Source organism: Bombus terrestris, chromosome 6, assembly GCF_910591885.1.
Source record: "Bombus terrestris chromosome 6, iyBomTerr1.2, whole genome shotgun sequence".
Classification (NCBI taxonomy): domain Eukaryota; kingdom Metazoa; phylum Arthropoda; class Insecta; order Hymenoptera; family Apidae; genus Bombus; species Bombus terrestris.
The window spans coordinates 13,428,541-13,449,786 of record NC_063274.1 but is presented as its reverse complement, the minus strand read 5'-3'; the positions used below and the strand labels follow the sequence as shown (position 1 = coordinate 13,449,786).

The window sequence follows — 21,246 nt, the reverse complement described above, 5'->3', positions numbered from 1 at the left end:
TATCTTAATTTATTCGAGATCTTCAGTGCAAATAATAAATATTAAATGTTACAATGTAAAGAAATAATACATGAAATCAAGGGCAAATAGCTTTATTTTAAAATTTTTCAAAATTATATAGTATTACAAAGAATATGCTTAAATATATATAATACTCATAACCGTATAGAAAACTTACAATTATAAAAATTTATTTCTATGATCCACAGGCCATGCACGCATCTCCATTTTCACGAGAGCATGCGAATACAGCTTCTATGTTTTCGCTACTCTGATTTTGTAACCATTTATTTTCCGTAGAATTAAGTTCCTCGTCATTATTACATTCAGAATTAACAGATTGATTAGAAGTAGTACTGATTGTATTTTGTAATTTTGATTTATCAACCGTAAATTGCAGGGCATTTACTGCCGGTTTCGTTCTTAAATAATACATACCAGTCTTTAAACCCTGCAAGGTGTTTTTGTATATTTAAATAAGTTTCATTAAAATAATTATATAAAATTTTGAATTATAAAGATTAAATTAAGAGTACTTGCCATCTTCCAGCCATAAAAATGCATTGAAGTCAGTTTTTCTGCTGTTGGTTTAGCCATATGAACATTCATTGACTGTGACTGATCTATAAATGCACCACGATCTGCTGCCATTTTTAAGATTATCTTCTGTGGTATTTCCCAAACGGTTTTATAAAGCATTTTTAAATCATTTGGTATACGTTCAATATTCTATAACAAAACAAATCTATTATAATAATATTGTAAAGAAGGGTCTGTTCGAAAGAAGGAACTATTTGATCCTGGATTTAGTTAAATTAAAGGTATAGAACTACTGTATCGCGTATGGCATCTGTGCTTGAACACCGAGATTCGGATAATCGAGATTCCAGTTAATCAGGACGACAGATAGTCAGATCCTGGTTATCAAGGTTATATATATACATATAAACCTACCTGTACAGAACCATTATTTGCTATAATTTCATTTTTCATATTCTCATCCCAAAGATCTCTTTCAGTCAGATCTCGTAATAAATGAGGATTTACGACTTGAAACTCTCCAGACAAAACTCTTCTTGCATAAATATTACTGGTATATGGTTCTATAGATTCATTATTTCCTAAGATTTGTGCAGTAGACGCCGTTGGCATAGGGGCGATTAATAAAGAATTCCTAACTCCATGTTTAGCAATTTTTTCTTTCAGAATTGTCCAGTTCCATAAATCAGTTGGAGTAACATTCCACATGTCATATTGTAAAATCTGAAAGTACCTAAATAATTAGCCTATATATTGTGATATACTAATGCTATGATGATAAATTAATTGTCAGAGTAAAATATTTTTACGTCTGATTTACTTACTCCTTTGCTAACTGGACTACCTTCATAGGTTTCATATGTACCTTTCTCTGCAGCAAGTTCACAGCTAGCCTCTAATGCACCATAATATAGTGTCTCAAATATTTGGATATTAAGTTTTTGTGCTTCCTCACTTTCAAATGGATATCGCATTAAAAGGAATGCATCTGCAAGACCCTGAATTCCAATCCCTAAAATACATATAACAAATATTAAAAAATATTAAAACTATATGAATATTGTATTCTTGATATTTCACATAAAAATATCTATATACCTATAGGCCTATGTTTAAAATTTGATGTTTTTGCTTCAGGAACTGGATAATAATTCACATCGATAATTTTGTCTAAATTACAAGTAACAATTTTTGTTACTTTTCGCAGTTTTTCAAAATCAAATGTCTGATTACTGGAGTTTACAAACATATTCACTGCGATTGAAGCTAAATTGCATACAGCAATTTCATCTGGACTGGAATATTGTACGATTTCTGTACATAAATTACTGCTTTTGATCGTCCCTAAATTTTGATGATTTGATTTACGATTACAATGATCTTTATAAAGCATGTAAGGAGTTCCTGTTTCAACTTGAGAAATAAGAATAGCTGTCCATAAATCTCTCGCTTGAATCTGACGTTTATATCTTTTCTCAGTCTCATATCTAAAAATAATATGTATTTATTTAAAAAAATGTTCAACACTGTCGATATATCTTACTATGTATCATCAATATACATAATTTAATTTAATTTACCGCGTATAGAGAGCCTCAAATTCATCGCCCCAAACATCAGGTAGACCAGGAGATTCATGTGGACACATTAAAGACCATACACCATTATCCAAAACTCGTTTCATAAAAAGATCAGGTATCCATAAAGCATAGAATAATTCTCTTGCTCTATTTTCTTCTTTACCTGTCAATTATTATTAGATATAAAACGTTACGTATAAGAATATTAAAATAGGTAATCAAAATCTTTCAAAATAAAGAGACAAACATGTAGCTTACCAATATTCTTTTTAAGATCTAAAAATTCAAAGATATCTGCATGCCATGGTTCTAAATATATAGCAAATGCTCCTGGTCTTTTATTTCCTCCTTGATCAACATATCGAGCTGTATTATTGTATACTCTGAGCATTGGAATTAAACCATTAGATACACCAAGTGTACCAGCTATTGGTGTGCCTCTTGCTCGAATACAATGTACATTAAGTCCAATACCACCAGCTGATTTGCTAATAAGTGCACATCTTTTTAATGTATCATAAATTCCATCTATGCTATCATCACTCATTGTTAGTAAAAAACAACTGAAAAATATAATCATTAGATTATTACATTGGAATGGATAAATACGTTTTATTTTAATCTTGATAAATATACCTAGACATTTGCTGTTGCCTAGTACAGGCAAAAAAAAGTGATGGAGATGCATGTGTAAAATAACGTTCTGATAAAAAATTGTAAGTTTCTATAGCTTTATCAATATCTTCACCATGGATGGCAACTGCAACTCTCATTAACATGTGTTGTGGTCTTTCAACTACTTTCCCTTGTATTTTTAATAAATAACTTCTTTCAAGTGTCTTGAAACCAAAGTAATTATAACTAAAGTCTCTATCATAAATTATCGCAGAATTTAACTTATTTGCATTATTTTGTATGATATTGTAATATTTCTCATTAATAACAGGTCTAACTTCATTTGTATAATGTTCCTTTACATTATATAAGCTATGTATTACTTCTATAAATGGAAAGGGAAGATTCAAATAAAAACAAAACATTGAATTTCTAAAAAAGAAATAAAGAAATGAATTGAATATATTTCTTATCTTACCACTAAAACTTTTCTTTGTTTCTTTATGAAGATTAGATATTGCAATTCTTGCAGCTAATATCGCATAATCTGGATGTTTAGTAGTCATAGTTGCGGCAGTTTCAGCTGCAAGATTGTCTAATTCAACAGTGGTTACACCTGAATATAAACCACTGATAACACGGAAAGTAATTGCAGACTATGAAAAAGATATAAAATATTAGGAAATAAATAATTAAGTAATAAATAATCTGAAAATAAGTAAACTTACAGGATCCACATAATCCATATCTAAATTGTAACATAACTTTTGAATCCTGGATGTTATTTTGTCAAAATGAACATCTTCTTTACGTCCATCTAATAATTACAAAAACTGATTAGTGTTATAATAACTTAGGTTCGTAATAGGATTACATTATGATTACTCGACATAATAACAGAATAATAAAGTTTATAACATACCGCGTTTTATCACATACATCTTTCCTTTTCCAACCATTTTAAGATCACAATTAGTTTACGATTAAGAGATGGAAATAATTACTAAACTATTTATCCTATAAAGTAGTTGGATTAGTTTATGATGTCGTCGTTACCGGCTTTTGGCGCGAATCGGAAGTAAGGATTGTCGTCACGTGACATAAAATTATTGTAGTTTGACAGTTTAAATATGAAAATTTAAAGTTAAAATTTAAAATTTAAAATTGCAATTAAATCAAATAAATTTTACATAATATTTAAACGAATGTATGTTTTTCTATTATTGTATATAAAAATCATTAAATTATCTTTTTTAATTATTATTTTTGTAAAGGAACAAGTAACTAATAGAAATTCGAATAATAATTAATAAGAATTTTAATAAGAAATTATTTTAGTCTTTACATATTGAAATTGTAGATATTTTCTGCAGGTACAATTTAGAAGTATATGTGTAATGTATTTTGTATAATTAATAAAACAATTTGAGAATAGTAAACATAAAATAATATGTTATTTATGTAGACATACGATGGATGACAGATAATTAAAATTTTATTATTTAATGAAATGATTATGTATGAGTTAATTACATTGTTCTATATTCCATATACTAATGAATTATATTTATAATACTTTTATAAAATAAAAACATTGTTGTATATATAAAAGAATAAATGCTATACCTAGATAAAAAGTATACGAAAATTTGTTTAATAAAATAATTTTCGCGTTGAACATATTGTATTGTTATTATCTTGAATGTTTATTTGTACAATCTTTTTCTCCTTCAATTTTAGCTAAACAAACACTTATTTTCTACTCGTGAAATTGTAGCAATTAGCCGGAAGGGAGAGTTTACAAAATGTTTCCGGCTATTATTCTTTTATAACTCATTTCCGTTTTCCATTATTTTAATATTTCGATATAACTCCTAGTACTCCTTGATATCATTCTTATTAAACCCCCAATGTGTTATTTTTTTTATAACATTTTAATTTGTTCTTTACCTTTATCATGCATTCATTTTTACCTGTTTTTCCTTCGTGCCTTAAAACAGTATGATATATCGACTATTTCTTCTTTTTTTAATTGTTTTGCAGATGTTTTGATGCTTATCGTCAAATCTATTGGATCATATATGAATAAATCTATAATAAATCGTTTACTAATGAAATCGGTACCCAACTGTATTTTACTTTAGAATAAGTTGATGATGTATGAAGTCAAGATCAAGTGTAGTTCAGTGCATTCTAAATGTACTCTTGAAAGAAGGGAGCAATTCGCGGCCATCGGTGTGGTCAATCAGTTATTAGCGAACTCCGGGGCTCTCTCACCATTCACATAGTGCACCTAAATATAGAGTGACACTGTGGCACTAATTTGTTGAATGAAACGAAGGTGTGTTGGTGCTTGGGGGACTGAACGCCATTGTGGGGTAGATCTGTAGGGCACAGTAGAAATCTCAACACTCATCGTACGTAAGCGCGATTTGTGAACGTAACGACACGGGCCGACATACGACACGCTTCATCAATTTTCTTTCGCCTACGACGTTTCACGGCTGTTATCGATATATAAGTCCAGTGAAAATCTCAGTTCATATCTACTCGTGAAATTGTGCACGTACGTACATTGTTTAAACGGTATTGCAAAAAAGGAGTATCCTTTCCCGTGAGACATTATGACTGTCGATAGACTGTCAGATACTACTTAAGTAGTCAGTGGTTATGTCCATAACATTTTATGTGTATTATGTTATGTCTATTTGACATTACGTTATGTGTTTTTCGATTTGAGTGATTTTCTCCTATTTTGATTCTTCTTGTTGTATCTTCTTTCTTATTATTATACGTAAAACATAGTTTATATAGTTACTGGAAGAGTATAAGAGATGTCTCAACAAAAAGATATAATCAGCAGGATTTTGTCTTCTAATAAAAATAAGCGAATTTATTTTTATTTTAACGTCTTGGCACGTTCGTTTCATATTTCACATTTTTTAAATATTATTTTTGCTATTTCTGTTTATATCGTAAATTGTATTACGTTAACGTTTATTGGTTTATTTGTATATTGACATAATCGTTGAGGGTGACAGTAACATTGGCTGAAAATATCCTAAAGATTAATTTATCTTCATTCATTCAAGTCAGTCACTATACAATTGAGCTTATTACACAATTGAAGTGTAGAAGTTGTAAATTGTTTTATACCGAGGATGGTATCATTAAAAGGACATTGCACCCATGAATAATTCGTTAATGATTGTCGATACAGCAGTTTGTTTACAATTGGAAGTTGGACGAATCTTATATGTTTCTCAGTTGTAATTATGATAATTCACCAAGTGTGGATTGAGTAGGTACTTGAAATGGAACGACAGAATTGCTAATGAATAATTTTCTACCTCCTACATGGCAAATTGAAAATTTAAATCGGGATGAATTTTATTGTGACGAGACGTCCGCCGATCGCATAGTTCGTTGTTCCACGTGATGATCTCCGATGACATCGTTTCTTTCACCGATGATTAATCTAAAATAGGACAAGGTTGTTCGATGGGAACAACGTTTCACAAACGTGATTCCCGGAAGTGGCTCGTTGTCTGTCATCCATCATCATCAAGACCCTTGTGTAGAAGTATCTCACGTAACTACGATGACTGCTGAATATTCAAAGTTCTTCAGAAATGATCGCGTTATCTTTCACTTGCTGCATATTACAATTTATTTAGCGTCCACGTTCTTTTTAATTAGACGTATGAAAAGTGTACATAAATTAAACGACATTAATCTTTCGAATTTTAAAGAAAAACCCAAGATTTGAACGTTTAAATGGCTGTAAATTGGACATTCAGTGTTCTAAATATTCAAGAATTCCAGAAGGCCAATTATCAGAGGTTTCTTTAGAATTTGTATTTGTTTACAGGTTAAAACAAGAATTAATAGGATGAGGTGAATTCGATCGATTTAGTATTTCGGACAGAAAATAATGCCTTCGAGCGGGTCTTCTAAGATACCCAAAGTAGATAGGTCCACTAGTCCTCTGCCATGTAGGCCAGTGAATCCTGTTCAAGAATTAAAAGCTCTGTTTGCTGAACCACCCTTAAGAGTCTCAAATGGCGGTAAAGAGCAAGATTTTCGTTTTGAGGCGATTCAATGCTTGCAATCTTCGGCTTTTAAAGAAATCAAAATATTGCCGGATCGAGGAATGTGGAACAGTAAGGTGAACATATAAAAAGCATTTATATGAATTATAACAACAAAAATGTATAACAAAAAGGACATGCAGGTATCTATATTATGACTGACAATTAATTATTAATGTCGAATTGTTTTTATCTGTTTGTTTTAAGATCGAATTTATCCTATCCGTAGTAGGATTGGCCATAGGATTAGGAAATTTATGGCGATTTCCTTACCTCTGCTATAAAAATGGCGGTGGTGCTTTTATGGTTCCCTATTTTATTGCTCTTGCACTTGCCGGAGTACCCATGTTCCTAATGGAGTTATCATTAGGACAGATGATGACTATAGGAGGATTAGGTGTCTTTAAGATAGCTCCGATTTTCAAAGGTTTATATTTCTAATTATACCCGCTTAAACATTTCGCTACTACTTCACCATTAAATATTTTTACAAACAGGCATTGGATACGCCACTTGTGTACTTTCCTGTTGGACTAACGTATACTATATCATTATATTGGCGTGGGCACTTTTTTACTTTTTGGTTTCTTTACGAATTGGTACGAAAATAACATACATAATATTAATACGGTTGCACAACAAATAGAATTTTTTAAATATTAGTTAAACATGTACATAGATGTGCCATGGAGAACATGCGGCAATCCTTGGAATACACGTTATTGTCTCACATCTTCAGAACGTTTAGAGGCGTTATGTTGGCCCGAAGAAGAAGATACGATATGTTCTACTTCGATTGGTAATTTAAGCCACACTTTACTGAACGATCCAGTGAAAGAATTTTGGGAGTAAGTTTGTATGACACAAGAAGAACTACCTACTGTAGTTCTTGTTCTATACTCGTATATATCATTTTTATTCTAAAAAGGAGGCGTACTCTTCAAATTTCTGATGGTATAGAAAACATAGGTTCAATAAGATGGGAACTAGCAGGTACATTGGCTATCGTCTGGATCATGTGTTATTTTTGTATTTGGAAAGGTGTGAAGTGGACTGGAAAAGTAAGATTCCATAATTATTTATAATTTATAAGTAAAATTGACTTATAATCGATATTAATTTTTGTATAGGTTGTGTACTTTACATCATTATTTCCATATGCATTGTTAGCAGTTTTATTGGTCAGGGGATTGAGCCTACCAGGGGCAATAGAAGGCTTAAAATATTATGCAACGCCAAATCTTTCAAAACTCAGTGATCCCGAGGTATTAGAATCTTGTTACTTTTTTTGCTCTTCTGTCAATAATTTAGTAAATGTTTATAGGTATGGATAGACGCGGTGACTCAAATATTTTTTTCTTATGCGTTGGGTCTGGGTGCATTGGTTGCTCTTGGAAGTTACAATAAATTTAATAATAATGTTTATAAGTGAGTAACTTACGTCTTATTTAAACGTAATAGATTTCTTTCAAATAATTTTAATTACATTTAATTCAACTAATATCGCGTTTGATTATGTGTTGTCACATAAAATATTGCACTTATTTTAGGGATGCGTTAATTGTTTGTACAGTGAATTCATGTACTAGTATGCTTAGTGGCATTGTTATATTTTCTGTTGTTGGTTTCATGGCTCACGAACAACAAAAACCTGTAGCGGATGTGGCAGCTTCTGGTAATTATAATAATTAATATTAAATTAAACTGCTTTTAATATCTGTTGTTGGTGCTAATATCTTATATTTTCTAAATGTTTTAACTAGGCCCAGGTTTAGCTTTCTTGGTTTATCCTTCCGCAGTTCTAGAATTACCAGGATCATCAATTTGGTCTTGTTTATTCTTTTTTATGCTTATCCTTATCGGCTTGGACAGCCAGGTAATTTAAAATATTTTAATGTGACGAAAATGAAATAAACGATTATTATGTTTTACAGTTTTGTACAGTTGAAGGCTTTATAACAGCCGCGGTAGATGAATGGCCGCGTCTTCTCAGAAAAAGAAAGGAATTATTCATAGCAATCGTCTGTTTTATCTCGTATCTTATTGGTCTTTCTTGCGTTACTGAAGTGAGTAATTAACAAAAATTAAATTTTATCATTGTATATAAATCAATCACAGAAAAGAGTACTTTCATAATTTCTTCAGGGAGGAATGTATGTCTTTCAACTCTTGGATTCGTATGCCATTAGTGGATTTTGCCTCCTGTTTTTAATATTCTTTGAATGCATTGCCGTCTCGTGGGCATTCGGTGTAAATCGTTTCTACGATGGAATTCGTGATATGATTGGTTATTATCCATGTTACTGGTGGAAAATATGTTGGACCTTCACTACTCCTGCTGTTTGTGTGGTAAAATAACAACTTCCATTGTTAGACATATACATATAACTGTTAATTTACATTTCTGATCATGTCTAATTAAAATAAACTTTCAAATTAGGGCGTTTTTGCTTTTAACATAATTAAATTCGTTCCCGTAAAATATCTTACGTATGAATATCCATGGTGGAGTCACGTGTTAGGATGGCTTTGTGGTCTTTCTTCAATGTTATGTATTCCTGGATATATGATTTATATTTGGTTTACAACATCTGGAACTAACTCTGAGGTACATTAATTAAACATTTTTTCAACCATCTTATTAATTAAACAATACAATTTTTTCCAAAATTTCTCAATTTTACAAAATTTAAATCATATTTTTCTTTCAGAAATTCCGAAAACTGGTAAGAATAGAAGACGATGTTGCCACTTTACGATTGAAATTAAATCCCAAAAAAGCTGCCAGTATCGGTGCAGATCTCGAACTATAAGTGTCATTGTACCTTTATTTGATATCATTAATGCAAGTGTGTTCTTTGCAGTGTATGACTGGGCAGAAGCATGATTTCATATGTTGAACAGTATCATACCATATATTCATGTAATCATTTATCACAAACAAATAAAAACTTAGTGCTATAAAGTGAAGTGCATTGACTATAATAAAATACAAAATATTCTTATATAGGACATATATAAACATATATTAAGTGAAAGTTTAATTAAGATAAAATAAATATTTTTATTTGTTATAGTTTACATGATATCAGATTTGTCTACTGTATACAATTAAATGTATACACTAACTTTGCTTATTTGGAAATTTAACATTTATTAATGGATATCAAGTTTATAGCTTGAAAAAGAAGATTGCTTTAATTTGTATTAATCTATATACATAATTTTATATAAAAGAGTTAATTAAGAAATATTTAGATTTATTTTTCTCTATTTTGCATTTCTTTAATACGTCCAATAAGTTGTTCCTTCCACTGTTCTTCTGATATAGCTTTTGCCCACTCTGGAAATGCTGTAATTGGTAAAGTAAAAGATGCCATCATAGATTTCACTTGATTGATTTTATCTGCATCCATATCTATGTTAGATCGATTGTGAGGAGATGACCAAACTTCTATTGTTTCTGACATACAGTCCTATAAGGAATGTAAAACATTATGAATAAAAATATTAAAAGACAAATACAGTAACATTGTTCCTTAAATCTAAAAGAATTCATACATTCTGTGATTCTAATATTGGGGATCTCAGTGTTTGATTAGTTTCAGCTGCGTTAGTTATCCATTCATCATCCTAATAAATTAAGAAATTGTGTAATATAAGTATATCATATATAAATGAAATATTTCATTAAATAATAAACATACTTCATCTTCATACAACATCGGATCGCTGTCAGCAGGAATCTGAGATAGTGGTACATATCCTGCCATTCCTATATCATCATCTTCACTATCCGATGCATTCATTCCTCTATCAAGAGGTAAATTTGGTATATTTAATGATTCTTCGATGGGTTCTTGTGTAGGGTCAGGAGACATTGTGCATCACCTGTTTCCTATATTTACAAAAACGTTCTTTCAGAAACAAGCGTTTCTAACCTTACTTTTGTGTGTATATCGTTATTTTCAATATTAAAACCTATTAATACTTTTCATGCTAAAAAATAAAAGTAGGAACCATATAATCCCATTCCTTACCCTAATATTTTCAAGTCAAACAAGTTATAAATGTTAACGAATCTGTAACAATACAAAAATTTGACAGTTCACAGCTGATTCGTGTTCTCTGTAGTTTACTGTTTCAGTACAGACTATTCAAACGAGCTACTGATATAAAGAAAATAATTAAATATTAATTCTTTTTAATATATTTTACTACGTGTTAAATGAATTCCTATATTTAAAAAGTATAATATATATTTTCATTTGTTATATTTATTAAAATTTTTATTTAAATATCGATACAGTTATTTGATTTGAACAACGCATATATTTAAACTCATGAAGAAATATATAATTTATATCAATAAATATTATGTAATAAATATCATTGAATGTTTCCATTAAATAATATTTAAGAAATATATGCATTATATCAGATAAATAAATATTTATTTACAATTAAATAAGTGAAACTAACTTTTATGACCGCCCTTGCGCACTTTATAATTAATAAATAACATTATTTATTATATTATAAACATTATTTACATAATTGATTACAGCAAAATTACTTTATCTATAACGTAAATCACATACCATTGAAAGGCTTCGATATTGGCACGATATCCCACAACGAGTACTACGAATTTACTTATTGTTATTTATTATTTATTATTGCTTAGTTCGTGTCTTTCGGCTTTGGCCAAGCTTTCGGTTTTACATCTCTTTTACCTATTTCGCTTCTTATATATCTACTTTCCCTCTTATCCACTCTATTATATTGTACCCCCTTAATTATTCTATCTCTAAAAACTAAAAACTAATAACTAAAAACTATTACAATTTTTGGGCTTTTGCCTCCTTGCTGTACTTCCTTCTTGTCGTTCCTCCCCATCTTGTACTGCCCTTCTCTTCTCTATTATTGCTTTTAGATCTGTTAGTCCTTCTCCAGTCTCATTTAAGTGTTTTTTTATGTCCTTTGGTCCTCCCGTTATTTCGCATTCTTCTATTACATATCTCAGGTTTTCTTCTTTCCTTTTACATAGTCTGCATCTTTTTTCTCCCTCTTCTTTCCAGTATTTCCTTGCTTTGGTCTCGTTTCCACATCTGAATCTTGCTAATATTTTTCTATCCTTTTACTTCATCCTCCCTTCTAAGTACTTTGGTAACCCTTCTTTGGCGATTTTTCTGTAATATATGTTATATTTGGATTTCTTTATCCTTTTCCCACTCTCTTCTTCTTCTCTCTTTCTTTTTTCTTCTATAATTTAGTCTGCTGTAATCCTTTCTTACTCTTCTTTTGCTTCCATCTGTGTCCCTCCATTTCTCACCTCTTCTAGTCCCTTCTTTCTCTTTCTTGTTCTTCTCCCTTCTTGGTCATTTCCCCAGTTTCTCTCTCTTTTCTTTATGCACTCCTTTACTACTTCCTTTTTTGATTCTAAGGCTTTCCCTTCATACCTTGCTGCTCTTCTTAATGCTTTTTCTTTGATTTCTGTTAGCTTGTATTCTTCTATCAATATATAATTTGGTGTTGTCATATCTAAACCTAAGATCCATTTCACATATCTTCTTTGTATCTAGTCTTCCTTCCATGTTCCAGCCCCATACCTCTGCTCCAAACGGTGCCACGCTTTCTACCAGTGCTCCAAACATCTTCATTTTCCTCTTGTAGTCCTGTTTGAATATTCTTTCTCCCACGCTCCATGTTTTCTTCATTGCTATTGTTGCTCTCTTTTTCCTGTCTTGTATGTGTTTCTCATCACTGTCGTTTTTCTGTAGTATGTACCCTAGGTATCTTATCTCGTCCACTTCTTCTAATTCTTACTCTCCCCATTTCCATTTTCTTTGTCTCCTTTTGTTCCTTCTTTTTTCGAAAACTACTACCTTAGTCTTTTCCGTGCTCAGTTCCAATTCGGTTTCCTTTAAAAATTTTTTTGAATCTCTTTAGCATTTCCTTTAGCTCCTCTTCTCTATCCGTCATCAGCACAATATCGTCTGCATATGTCAGTGACCATGCCTTTCTTTTTCCTACCACTATGCGCCCGGCTTGTCCTTTCCTCAGTTCTTCCAGTCCTGCCACGTAAATGTTGATACTTATTATTAACTAATAGAACCTTCAGTCTGATTTATATGAACGAAAGAAAGAAACGAAATAAAGATAGAACCAGTGAAGAGAAGGATAAAATTCAATGACGAATAAATAAAATGTGATCTCTTCTGCCTCTATGAAAATTGGTAGTCAGATGGACAAAAACTAGAACGCGCAGGAAATATGGGCGTAATTAAATTTGTTAGAAGGTTTCTGCCTTATTATATCTGGCTGACATAGTTTATAAAAATATAACACATACATATATGTATTTCAAATATACAAACGACTACCAGACATCCGCAGTTGGACGACGAAGAATTAACCTGATAACCAGGTCATGTCTGAACAAAAATCTTCTATGATTATGGAATTAGAAAATACCATAGTCAAATTTATTTCATTTCATTCAGTATATGTACCTTTAAAATGTAATTGTGGGATAATTAATTAAAATCTAACGGAAAGGAAAGTTCGAAAATTCCCAAATAAAGATATTATATCATGGAATTATCAATTTGACACATTAACTAGCCTTTCCTAATTAACAGATTAATTAAGAATAATACATAAATAACGAGTTAATATCATTTCAGTTTGTATCTAACGCACTTTCCTTCTGTGAAGTTCATAACTAGGTGTAGAAATGAAAATAAATGTGAATTAAATCTGTAACTTTTTTACGTTTTAGAACGTGGGCGAACGAGTGTGTATCGTCGGTATGGTATAATTTTGGATACTACAACAGCTATGTTACTTATGGTATAGTTTTTGTTGGCAGCAGCAATTACTTGTGATATGGCTGTCGGTTATTAGCTACCTGTTTCATAGGTAATAAGGATCACACAGATGAACGCTTCAAATATTTTCGTATTGGTGGCAATCATAATTACAAAACAAACAATTTTCACAATCATATCATAGAAACTCATTTAGTCCGATCGTCGAAGAAGCACGGGTCGACACACGTTCTAGGGATTCATATTGACACTTGGTTTTTTGTTCTATTTATCGCCTTTTTTGTTGTGAGTCTCTTGTTGCATGAGACCTCGAATAGGTGGCTTCGTGTATACATTTTCAAGGTTCTTGCTACATAAATATTGAGCGTAAATACTTCCTTTCAGTGTAGTGTAATAGCGTGTTATGCGGTCGTGCATAATGAAGCTAATAATTGTTACCGTCGAGTCATTTAGCAGCGAAAGAAATACGTTTCAAGAAGTCTCTATGCCATGTGTTATTTCCACATATTATGCGTAGTATAATTTATTGATTTACTCTTGCATATGGAATATATATATGCATATTTTATCTTGCAAAATCTTACAACGGTGAAACTGTGAGTTATGGCAAGCATAAACTGTAGGTAGAAGTCAGCAAGATTATCGTCAAGATTTCTTTATTAATATATATATAATATAGACTCTCGACCTTTAGTTATCGAGTCTCCGAGTACCCGCGGTTCGCGTGCGTCTGCAGCAACTCAGCTCTCATGACCAAGGGTTGTTTCCGCTGTAAACGTACATGGTACCGTGGAAATTAAAAAAAGTTGTCAAAACTTCAACAACTAAATACAACATCGCTTGCACCCGACTCCCATACCTCTGAAATTAGTTGTGAAGTAGAAGCCAAAGGTCATTTTTCCGCCTTTTTATCATTAAAACCTATAGAACATTCGAAGCAGTCAGAACGACTCGGACGGTTGAACTTTGTTAGATATTCTATATAGATAGAAAAGATAAGATAGATTATACAGAATAGTTATGTGCAATATTAGGCACGATTGCTGGACAGCTCCCAGTATTCTGTAAATAGTTCTATTAAATAGTCAACCGCATACAGTGTTTTCTTTCCCTCGAACGAGGATGGTTCTTTGAACCAATTAGTTCTTTGTCAGCACATACGTGCATCGCCAACAAAGCTGGAGCGATTTAGGTCGCAAGCAGCAATAACACTGTGATTAAGTAATTACGTTCAAAAAAAGTAATAATTTCTTAGTTCCTTGGAATCCGGATGTACCTTCCTATTGCGCAAATAAAAACGCGTTTAGTTCGATACATGAAACGTAAGGATTTAAGCGTAATGAGTTCGTGTTCAATTCCATCTCCTTCTGTGCCGCTTTATATGCCATGATGCAAGATGAGCCACAATAAATGTGTTCTGAAGACACAATAGTTGAGATTAGACATGGTAAATAATCACGAATGAAGTTCGTAGCTTGTTACTTTAATGAAAATAGATATATATTACAACTTTAATTTTTTTAGAATATACGTACATGCACGAACGAGTAAGAACTTTTGATAAAATGTAACTTTAGACTAATATTACAACAGCTGCATTACTTACGTTATGGATTTTGGTGAAGTAACAATTGCTCCTGCTATGGTTATTGGTTGTCAATTATTTCTTGTCACCGATGCTGATTAACAGATAGAATCTATATTTTCTTGTGTAGGATATAAACGATATTACAGAAATTAATTCAGATTTATTATTAAACGAACACAGATCGATACAGCTTCTAGGATCTTAGATTAAACTACGGTTTTAGTTTTACTCGTACCATTTTATATCACAAGTAAGCTGTCGCGTGAGATACTGAATATGTGACTTAATGCATATATGCAGTTTTGCACTTTTAAAGAGGTTTTGCTATAAGAATTTGCTATTGCACCTTGCGTGTTAGAACTTCCCTTTGCACTTGTCTAATAATCTGTAACGTGCCGATATTTCGTAAAAGCACATACTACAATTTAGTTTTATGAATACTAAACTTGTTGCGAAATAGCTTCCTTCTGCAGCTGTCTAATAACGCATATCGCGCCAATGTATAATGGAATCAATAATTATTACCGTCGAGTCATTTAGCAGGAGAAGAAATACGTTCCGATGGGTCTCTATCCCACGAGTTATTCCTACGTATTATACATATCATTTATTGATTTGCTTCTGCATACAAGACAATTTTATAACGGTAAAACTGTAATTACGTAGTTATGTTCAAGGGAAAGTAATAACTTCCTGGCTCCCAAGAACCTGGACGTTTCTCCCTATTGCGCGAATTAAAATGTGTTTAGTTCGATTCATAAAGCGAATAGTTTTGTTGAGATTATGTCGAAACAAATAACACCTGAGGGGGTAATTCGCTTTACTTGGTTCAGCGTAGCTTTAAGCTTTTGTTGGCCGCTTTCCGATGACAGTAGCAGAAGTCAAGTCCTTGGTTTTAGAATTTTACAAATCAGTGCCGTTGTCAACGCCTTTCTGATGCTCGTGACTTCGATATATTCGTTTTTCTTAAACCTCGATAATATGACTGCTCTTTTTAGATGTATCTTCCAGGTGATATATACCGCGCAACTTATTCTTCAGACTTTCATATGCTGGAAGAAGAGCGACTCTTTGCAAGTAAGTCTCTCCTCGCGTTCTCTATGAATTTAATTCCTGTAACAAACATTACTGTGTAACATCTATTACAGCGTATAATTCGGGAAATGATGAAATGTATTAACGAGGCAAAACAGTACGAAAGAGAGATTTTCGACGCGTATATTGCCAAATGCAACATTTTTTACGGCAGTTATGTAGTCATTCTATATATAGCTACACTCTGTTTTATGCTTGGAACTTTATTCCTGTCGTCTGTACTTCCATTGAGTATAGAATATCCGTTTCCAATTAATTATACGGCAGTAAGCGTTGTCATTAATCTACATTACATTATCCTTTTTATCACATGCGCTGCACATGTATGCATGTGCGTATTTGGTGCCCTTTTACTGTGGTTCACAGCCGCAAGATTCGAATGTTTGGCCGTGGAATTCGAGGCGACTACAAATATTTCTATGTTGATCTATTGTATTAAGAAACAATTATATTTAAGGAGGTAGAGATAGCATATTACAATGTACGATATAAATTGTATATATTTGTATTTATTATAAGTGATTGTATTTCTAGATACGCAGAAGAGGTGATCGGCTGTTTTCGTTTTATGGTATTTTATTTTTTGTCATTAGCAACATTTTTCGTGACAGGATTGGGAATTATATTGGTTATAGTAAGTATAATATGTGGTGTTTTGCAGACAGTAAATAATGAATCGATGATACAATTTGTGAACAGGATACCTCAACAATTACGAGGATGGAGTTCGTGAGTCACAGTTCATTCTCTCTCATGCACGTCTACATGTATGCGTGGCCAGCTGATTTAGTACAGGATATAGTGAGTCGTATCTATGCGTAATTGTTTACATAGATAAAGTTATGTTAAGCATAATTAATTACGTATGATTAATACTATATAATTTCTAGAGCGAAAACGCTTCAAGAAGTGCATATGATATGAAATGGTATGAACAGTCTTTAGAAATGCGAAAGTATATACTGAACGTATTGGTTTATCAGAAGCCAGTAACACTTAGTGTCGGTTGTTTAATGCCAGAGCTTACCTTGCGCTTTTTTTGTTCGGTAAGACATTTTTGGTATATATGATTTTACATTCTTTTTTATATATCATTTGCATTCTTGTACTTGGTATAAGTATATAAACGTCGGTAGTCTAACAACGAATGAATTAATCTGTTGACCTTTTAATGAGCAACTTCTGTGTCCACGGAAATTTAGATTAGCACAGAAAAATCATTTTGGTCGACTTTAGTGCTTGCAATTCATTAATAACATAAATAAAATGATTCGTAAGAATATAGAGGACTTTTAAGTAAAAAAACTGCTATCCTCGAGTTGTTACAAGTTAGCACGCTTTTTCTGGTTAACAGCTTAGTTAAGACTAATATATACGTAAATAACGAATTGATATGATTGCAGTTTATGTCCAACGCCCTGTCCTTCTGTACCGGTTTGCGTGCTATGGTACAAGACGAGCCAGAATAAATGTGTCATAAATAGCTAATAGTCGAGATTAGAAATCACAAAAGGATAGTTGTGTGGAGATAGATAACTGTGGATATACGTGCCCTAAATGGCTAATAGTCGAGATTAGAAATCACAAAATGATAGTTGTGTGGAGTTCCATAACTAGTTGTATCGATGAGAATATTTATACCTCTAAAGTGGAACCTTTTTAGAACGTACGTGAATTAGATAAAAACATTGCCAGAGAGTAAATCTGGATCTTTACGTTTGATTACTGTTCTTTTTTTTGTTGTATCAGTTATAATTAATAGACAGAAGAATGCTGCTAAATACACTTATTCCATGAAATATCGATTTCAACCCTACCTACAACGATAATATCGCGACAAATGTAGGCTTGTCTTAAAAGAAACTCGTATTGACAGATTTTCTGGATGTTTAGAGTAACGGTTCGTTCTTTGTTCGAATAGCTTTTCGTATTGCGAATAACAGCCATTATCAGAGAAACTGAGTATGTAGCTTATTACACATATGCAATTTTAGTTTTGCAAAGAACTTTTAGTTTTGCTATATGAATATTGACATCGGTTCATAATAACTTCCTATTGTATCTGTCTAATGTCGCATGCTCCAGTTATGTAATGCGACCAATGATTATGATCATGGGTATACCATGATTTTTGGGGATTTATATTTTTACCGTGATTAAGAATTAAATCACGAATAAAGGTATGTATTATATTCTATATACTATAACGCATATGTTACCTTTTATATTCTACGGGCTTTCCTACTAATACCAAGTTCTTACTAATTACCAAGGCTTGGGTATTATTTAAATGAAATATTTGAAAAATGATTATTTAAATGACATACCATGTTCTCTTTGTCTCTATATTATTTTTTAATAACGTTGCTTTAATTTATTTGACTAACTAAATTGATCAAATTGATCAAAAAGTGAGTTATTAAATTCGTGTCCCTAATTTGTATTTTAAGTATTTTTTCAAGCTTATTCATTTGTTTTTATTATTTGATATCAAAAGATGTATGTTTCAACAACGGATTGTAGCGTGTAGTCGAATAAGTACTAATGTGCATTAAGTTTATTTGTAGCGTTTTTACTTTGGAATTCGAGAACTGTTCTAAACTGTGCGTGTGTGAAAAAGCAAATACTGTTAAGAGGTTACTGTTAAGAAGGTAAAGGTAATATTTTATAATATATGAATTAAATAGTATATATGGTTTTTTATTTTTTAGATAAACGTATGAATTAACGACATTTAATAGTTTATAAATGATTTTTCTTTTTCCTAGATACGCAAAAGAAGTGATTAGTTATTTACGCTATTTGGTATTGTATGCTATTACGATAGGCACGTTAGTTTTGACTATATGTAGGATTACAATGATTGTGGTAAGTTTGTGTATAACATAGAGAGAGAGTACAACTTGTAATTACATATACTCTGTGCTCATGCAAATTTACATGTAAGCGTGGCCAGCTGATCTCATGGAGGATATGATACATCATACTGAACTTATAAATCACATTTGGTTAAGCATAATCTTTTTAATTTTTCCTTTTCATAATCTCTACAATATAAACATTTCACAAAGTGTATATGATGAAAAATGGTGTGGAAAGTGATTACAAATGTAAGAGTATCCACTGACTATATTGATATATCAATATAATCAAAAACCAGTAGTTCTTTCTGTCACCTGTGTATTACAAGAGCTTTCTTTGGGTTATCATTGTTCGGTAACTCATGTCTATGTTTGAATATCAAATGCGACTAATCGAGGATACCATATGAATAGTAAGTTCATACTAGTTCAGTATCTCTCCAATGTCTTCTCCATCTTAACTGTTTTGCAAGTCGTGGTGGAAGATTATTCGATAGAAGTGTGATCTAAATGATATTTTAGTTATGTAATGCATAATTTCTTTGTCATGATTCGTATAGTTGTCACAGTTATATTATAACTGTTATAATTATTTCATATATAATATAAAAGTATATACTAGTCATTAAACTCAACGTACCAGAAACAATCTTTTATCTTCTACATTAACTTTGTCAACTTCCGTAACTGGATTCGAGTAACCAGGTTTAATGTTCAATTTACATAATGGTCGTTTACGTCTCTGAATATCATAGTCTTCTTCTGTACGACTTGTACGAGGTAAGCTGTTGCCTATATGTCGTTCGGTTTGAGGATCACTGTACGCCCCACTGCTTAGGCTGATCTCCCATCGTTCGTGTAAGGAGGTTTGCTCGTATGCAGGGATACTGTAGCCGATTTTTAATTGTCAATAACTAAAAAACAAATCCGAAAACACAATTTTTTCATTCTTGATTTTCGTCTTATTTAGACTTCAAAAGTTGCCCCTTAATTTTCCTGACACCTGTAGGCGAACATTCTGTGTAGGACGTCTCACAAAATATTTGTATACTTGTTATTACAATTAAGTATAACAATAGTCTGTAGACTGAATGCATATGGTATAAGCGAAGAGAGGGAGAGTGTGAGAGTTACTTTCATGTAGGAAAAAAGAGAAAAATGTAAAACCGGAAGTCCGTCCTAAATTGATAGCCGAAGACTATGTATAGTAAATAAAATAAAATACCTAATAGTAATTATAACGCAATGAATATTACGTCAGACTGATTGTTTAAATTGTAAATATTCAGATAAGAAAATAATAATTTTTTATTATATGGAATTATCTTTCCTTATAAATAAACGTATGAATATTTCGAAATAAATCCCGTCGGAACTATCAGAATATGATATATAAATATATTGATATAAATTAATTTTCTCAGCTTTTTTAGTAATATAACATAACGTTGCTGTGCTCTAACAAATTTATAAATTAAAAGTTCCTTGTACGCAATTCCAACAATTTCTACTCGTACTAATGACTATCTAAACATCTTTACTCTACAACATCCTTGAAAATGAAAGAGATAAATGATACACCGAAGGAATTTCGATTCTTTTTTTAACGAGCAGATGTTCTTTCGAAGGCGGTTTGCTCGTTGCCACTAAAAGCTTTGCGAATCACGAGAAATGCACCGCGTCCATTCCATTTTGGGGCCAATAGAATCGCAAAACCGCAAACGGAACTCCATCATAATGGGCAAAAAAATACGTTAGGCAACCCGTTCGAAAGGTTACATCGCGAACGGTTAGGCTGACTCGTCTGATCGCTTAAAACAAGAAGAAAAAAGAGAAGAAAAAATAGGTAAAGATGGCCGATTGAACGTGATTCAGCGGTTGGCGATGTACGCCCCGAAACCGACCGGTCTCCTTCTTGGTTCCGGGAATCCGTACTCCGCCAATCGGACCTTCAGCACCAGCTCCATTCACGGACAGTGTGTTCGTCTGGAACGTGATGATACAATCTGGAAAATTTACCAGCAATTCTACATCAACCTTCGC

At 32.0% G+C, this 21,246-nt stretch overlaps 4 protein-coding genes and 1 long non-coding RNA gene across 9 annotated transcripts; 2 read left to right on the top strand and 3 right to left on the bottom strand.

Annotated features, from left to right (window-relative positions):
* Positions 1-76: 76 nt before the first annotated feature.
* LOC100648861 (ribonucleoside-diphosphate reductase large subunit) lies at positions 77-3,818 on the bottom strand. Its single transcript, XM_003396068.4, has 11 exons — positions 3,658-3,818; positions 3,464-3,552; positions 3,214-3,391; positions 2,757-3,120; positions 2,379-2,683; positions 2,121-2,283; positions 1,639-2,027; positions 1,365-1,552; positions 955-1,263; positions 541-729; positions 77-451 (listed from the first exon to the last, which is right to left on the bottom strand). The coding sequence occupies exons 1-11, from the start codon at positions 3,692-3,694 to the stop codon at positions 197-199; spliced, it is 2,466 nt and encodes an 821-aa protein (XP_003396116.1). The 5' UTR covers positions 3,695-3,818; the 3' UTR covers positions 77-196.
* A 1,148-nt stretch (positions 3,819-4,966) lies between these two features.
* Positions 4,967-9,796, top strand: LOC100648748 (sodium- and chloride-dependent GABA transporter 1). 4 transcript variants are annotated; one of them, XM_048406350.1, is made up of 14 exons: positions 4,967-5,076; positions 6,607-6,903; positions 7,034-7,253; positions 7,324-7,425; positions 7,506-7,674; positions 7,755-7,887; positions 7,957-8,091; positions 8,151-8,254; positions 8,377-8,501; positions 8,590-8,702; positions 8,761-8,892; positions 8,972-9,175; positions 9,267-9,434; positions 9,538-9,796. In XM_048406350.1, exons 2-14 carry the CDS (start codon positions 6,670-6,672, stop codon positions 9,637-9,639), a joined length of 1,941 nt encoding a protein of 646 aa, XP_048262307.1. In that variant the 5' UTR covers positions 4,967-5,076; positions 6,607-6,669; the 3' UTR covers positions 9,640-9,796. The 4 variants fall into 4 exon arrangements, with proteins under 4 accessions (XP_048262307.1, XP_012164960.1, XP_048262308.1 ...); XM_012309570.3 differs by lacking the exon at positions 4,967-5,076 and adding an exon at positions 5,159-5,301; XM_048406351.1 differs by lacking the exon at positions 4,967-5,076 and adding an exon at positions 5,714-6,327.
* A 74-nt stretch (positions 9,797-9,870) lies between these two features.
* On the bottom strand, positions 9,871-11,002 carry LOC100648511 (male-enhanced antigen 1). Its single transcript, XM_003396066.3, has 4 exons — positions 10,867-11,002; positions 10,534-10,724; positions 10,388-10,459; positions 9,871-10,302 (listed from the first exon to the last, which is right to left on the bottom strand). The coding sequence occupies exons 2-4, from the start codon at positions 10,705-10,707 to the stop codon at positions 10,087-10,089; spliced, it is 462 nt and encodes a 153-aa protein (XP_003396114.1). The 5' UTR covers positions 10,708-10,724; positions 10,867-11,002; the 3' UTR covers positions 9,871-10,086.
* A 1,690-nt stretch (positions 11,003-12,692) lies between these two features.
* LOC125385207 lies at positions 12,693-15,437 on the bottom strand. Of its 2 annotated transcripts, XR_007224239.1 has the most exons (3): positions 14,519-15,437; positions 13,711-14,428; positions 12,693-12,903 (listed from the first exon to the last, which is right to left on the bottom strand). It is a non-coding gene; the product is annotated as an uncharacterized LOC125385207 (long non-coding RNA). The 2 variants fall into 2 exon arrangements; XR_007224238.1 differs by lacking the exon at positions 13,711-14,428 and having other exon boundaries at positions 15,266-15,437.
* A 593-nt stretch (positions 15,438-16,030) lies between these two features.
* LOC110119354 lies at positions 16,031-19,414 on the top strand. The gene is made up of 6 exons (XM_020863441.2): positions 16,031-16,324; positions 16,396-16,802; positions 16,877-16,976; positions 17,042-17,143; positions 17,233-17,388; positions 17,746-19,414. The coding sequence occupies exons 1-6, from the start codon at positions 16,031-16,033 to the stop codon at positions 17,809-17,811; spliced, it is 1,125 nt and encodes a 374-aa protein (XP_020719100.1). The 3' UTR covers positions 17,812-19,414.
* Positions 19,415-21,246: the final 1,832 nt, after the last annotated feature.

What these genes read in the sequence shown, in the direction of transcription:
- LOC100648861 (XM_003396068.4), bottom strand. Translation starts at nt 3,694, where the DNA reads ATGGTTGGAAAAGGAAAGATGTATGTGATAAAACGCG. An exon ending in TTTGAGGCTCTCTATACGCG is followed by an intron (nt 2,028 to 2,120) that starts GTAAATTAAATT and finishes TATTATTTTTAG; the next exon opens with ATATGAGACTGAGAAAAGAT. An exon ending in TTTTAAACATAGGCCTATAG is followed by an intron (nt 1,553 to 1,638) that starts GTATATAGATAT and finishes TATGTATTTTAG; the next exon opens with GGATTGGAATTCAGGGTCTT.
- LOC100648748 (XM_048406350.1), top strand. Translation starts at nt 6,670, where the DNA reads ATGCCTTCGAGCGGGTCTTCTAAGATACCCAAAGTAGATAGGTCCACT. An exon ending in TTTGGTTTCTTTACGAATTG is followed by an intron (nt 7,426 to 7,505) that starts GTACGAAAATAA and finishes ACATGTACATAG; the next exon opens with ATGTGCCATGGAGAACATGC. An exon ending in CAAAACTCAGTGATCCCGAG is followed by an intron (nt 8,092 to 8,150) that starts GTATTAGAATCT and finishes AAATGTTTATAG; the next exon opens with GTATGGATAGACGCGGTGAC.
- LOC100648511 (XM_003396066.3), bottom strand. Translation starts at nt 10,707, where the DNA reads ATGTCTCCTGACCCTACACAAGAACCCATCGAAGAATCATTAAATATA. An exon ending in CGATGTTGTATGAAGATGAA is followed by an intron (nt 10,460 to 10,533) that starts GTATGTTTATTA and finishes TTAATTTATTAG; the next exon opens with GATGATGAATGGATAACTAA. An exon ending in CAATATTAGAATCACAGAAT is followed by an intron (nt 10,303 to 10,387) that starts GTATGAATTCTT and finishes CATTCCTTATAG; the next exon opens with GACTGTATGTCAGAAACAAT.
- LOC110119354 (XM_020863441.2), top strand. Translation starts at nt 16,031, where the DNA reads ATGTCGAAACAAATAACACCTGAGGGGGTAATTCGCTTTACTTGGTTC. An exon ending in TGGGAATTATATTGGTTATA is followed by an intron (nt 16,977 to 17,041) that starts GTAAGTATAATA and finishes ATTTGTGAACAG; the next exon opens with GATACCTCAACAATTACGAG. An exon ending in CCTTGCGCTTTTTTTGTTCG is followed by an intron (nt 17,389 to 17,745) that starts GTAAGACATTTT and finishes ATATGATTGCAG; the next exon opens with TTTATGTCCAACGCCCTGTC.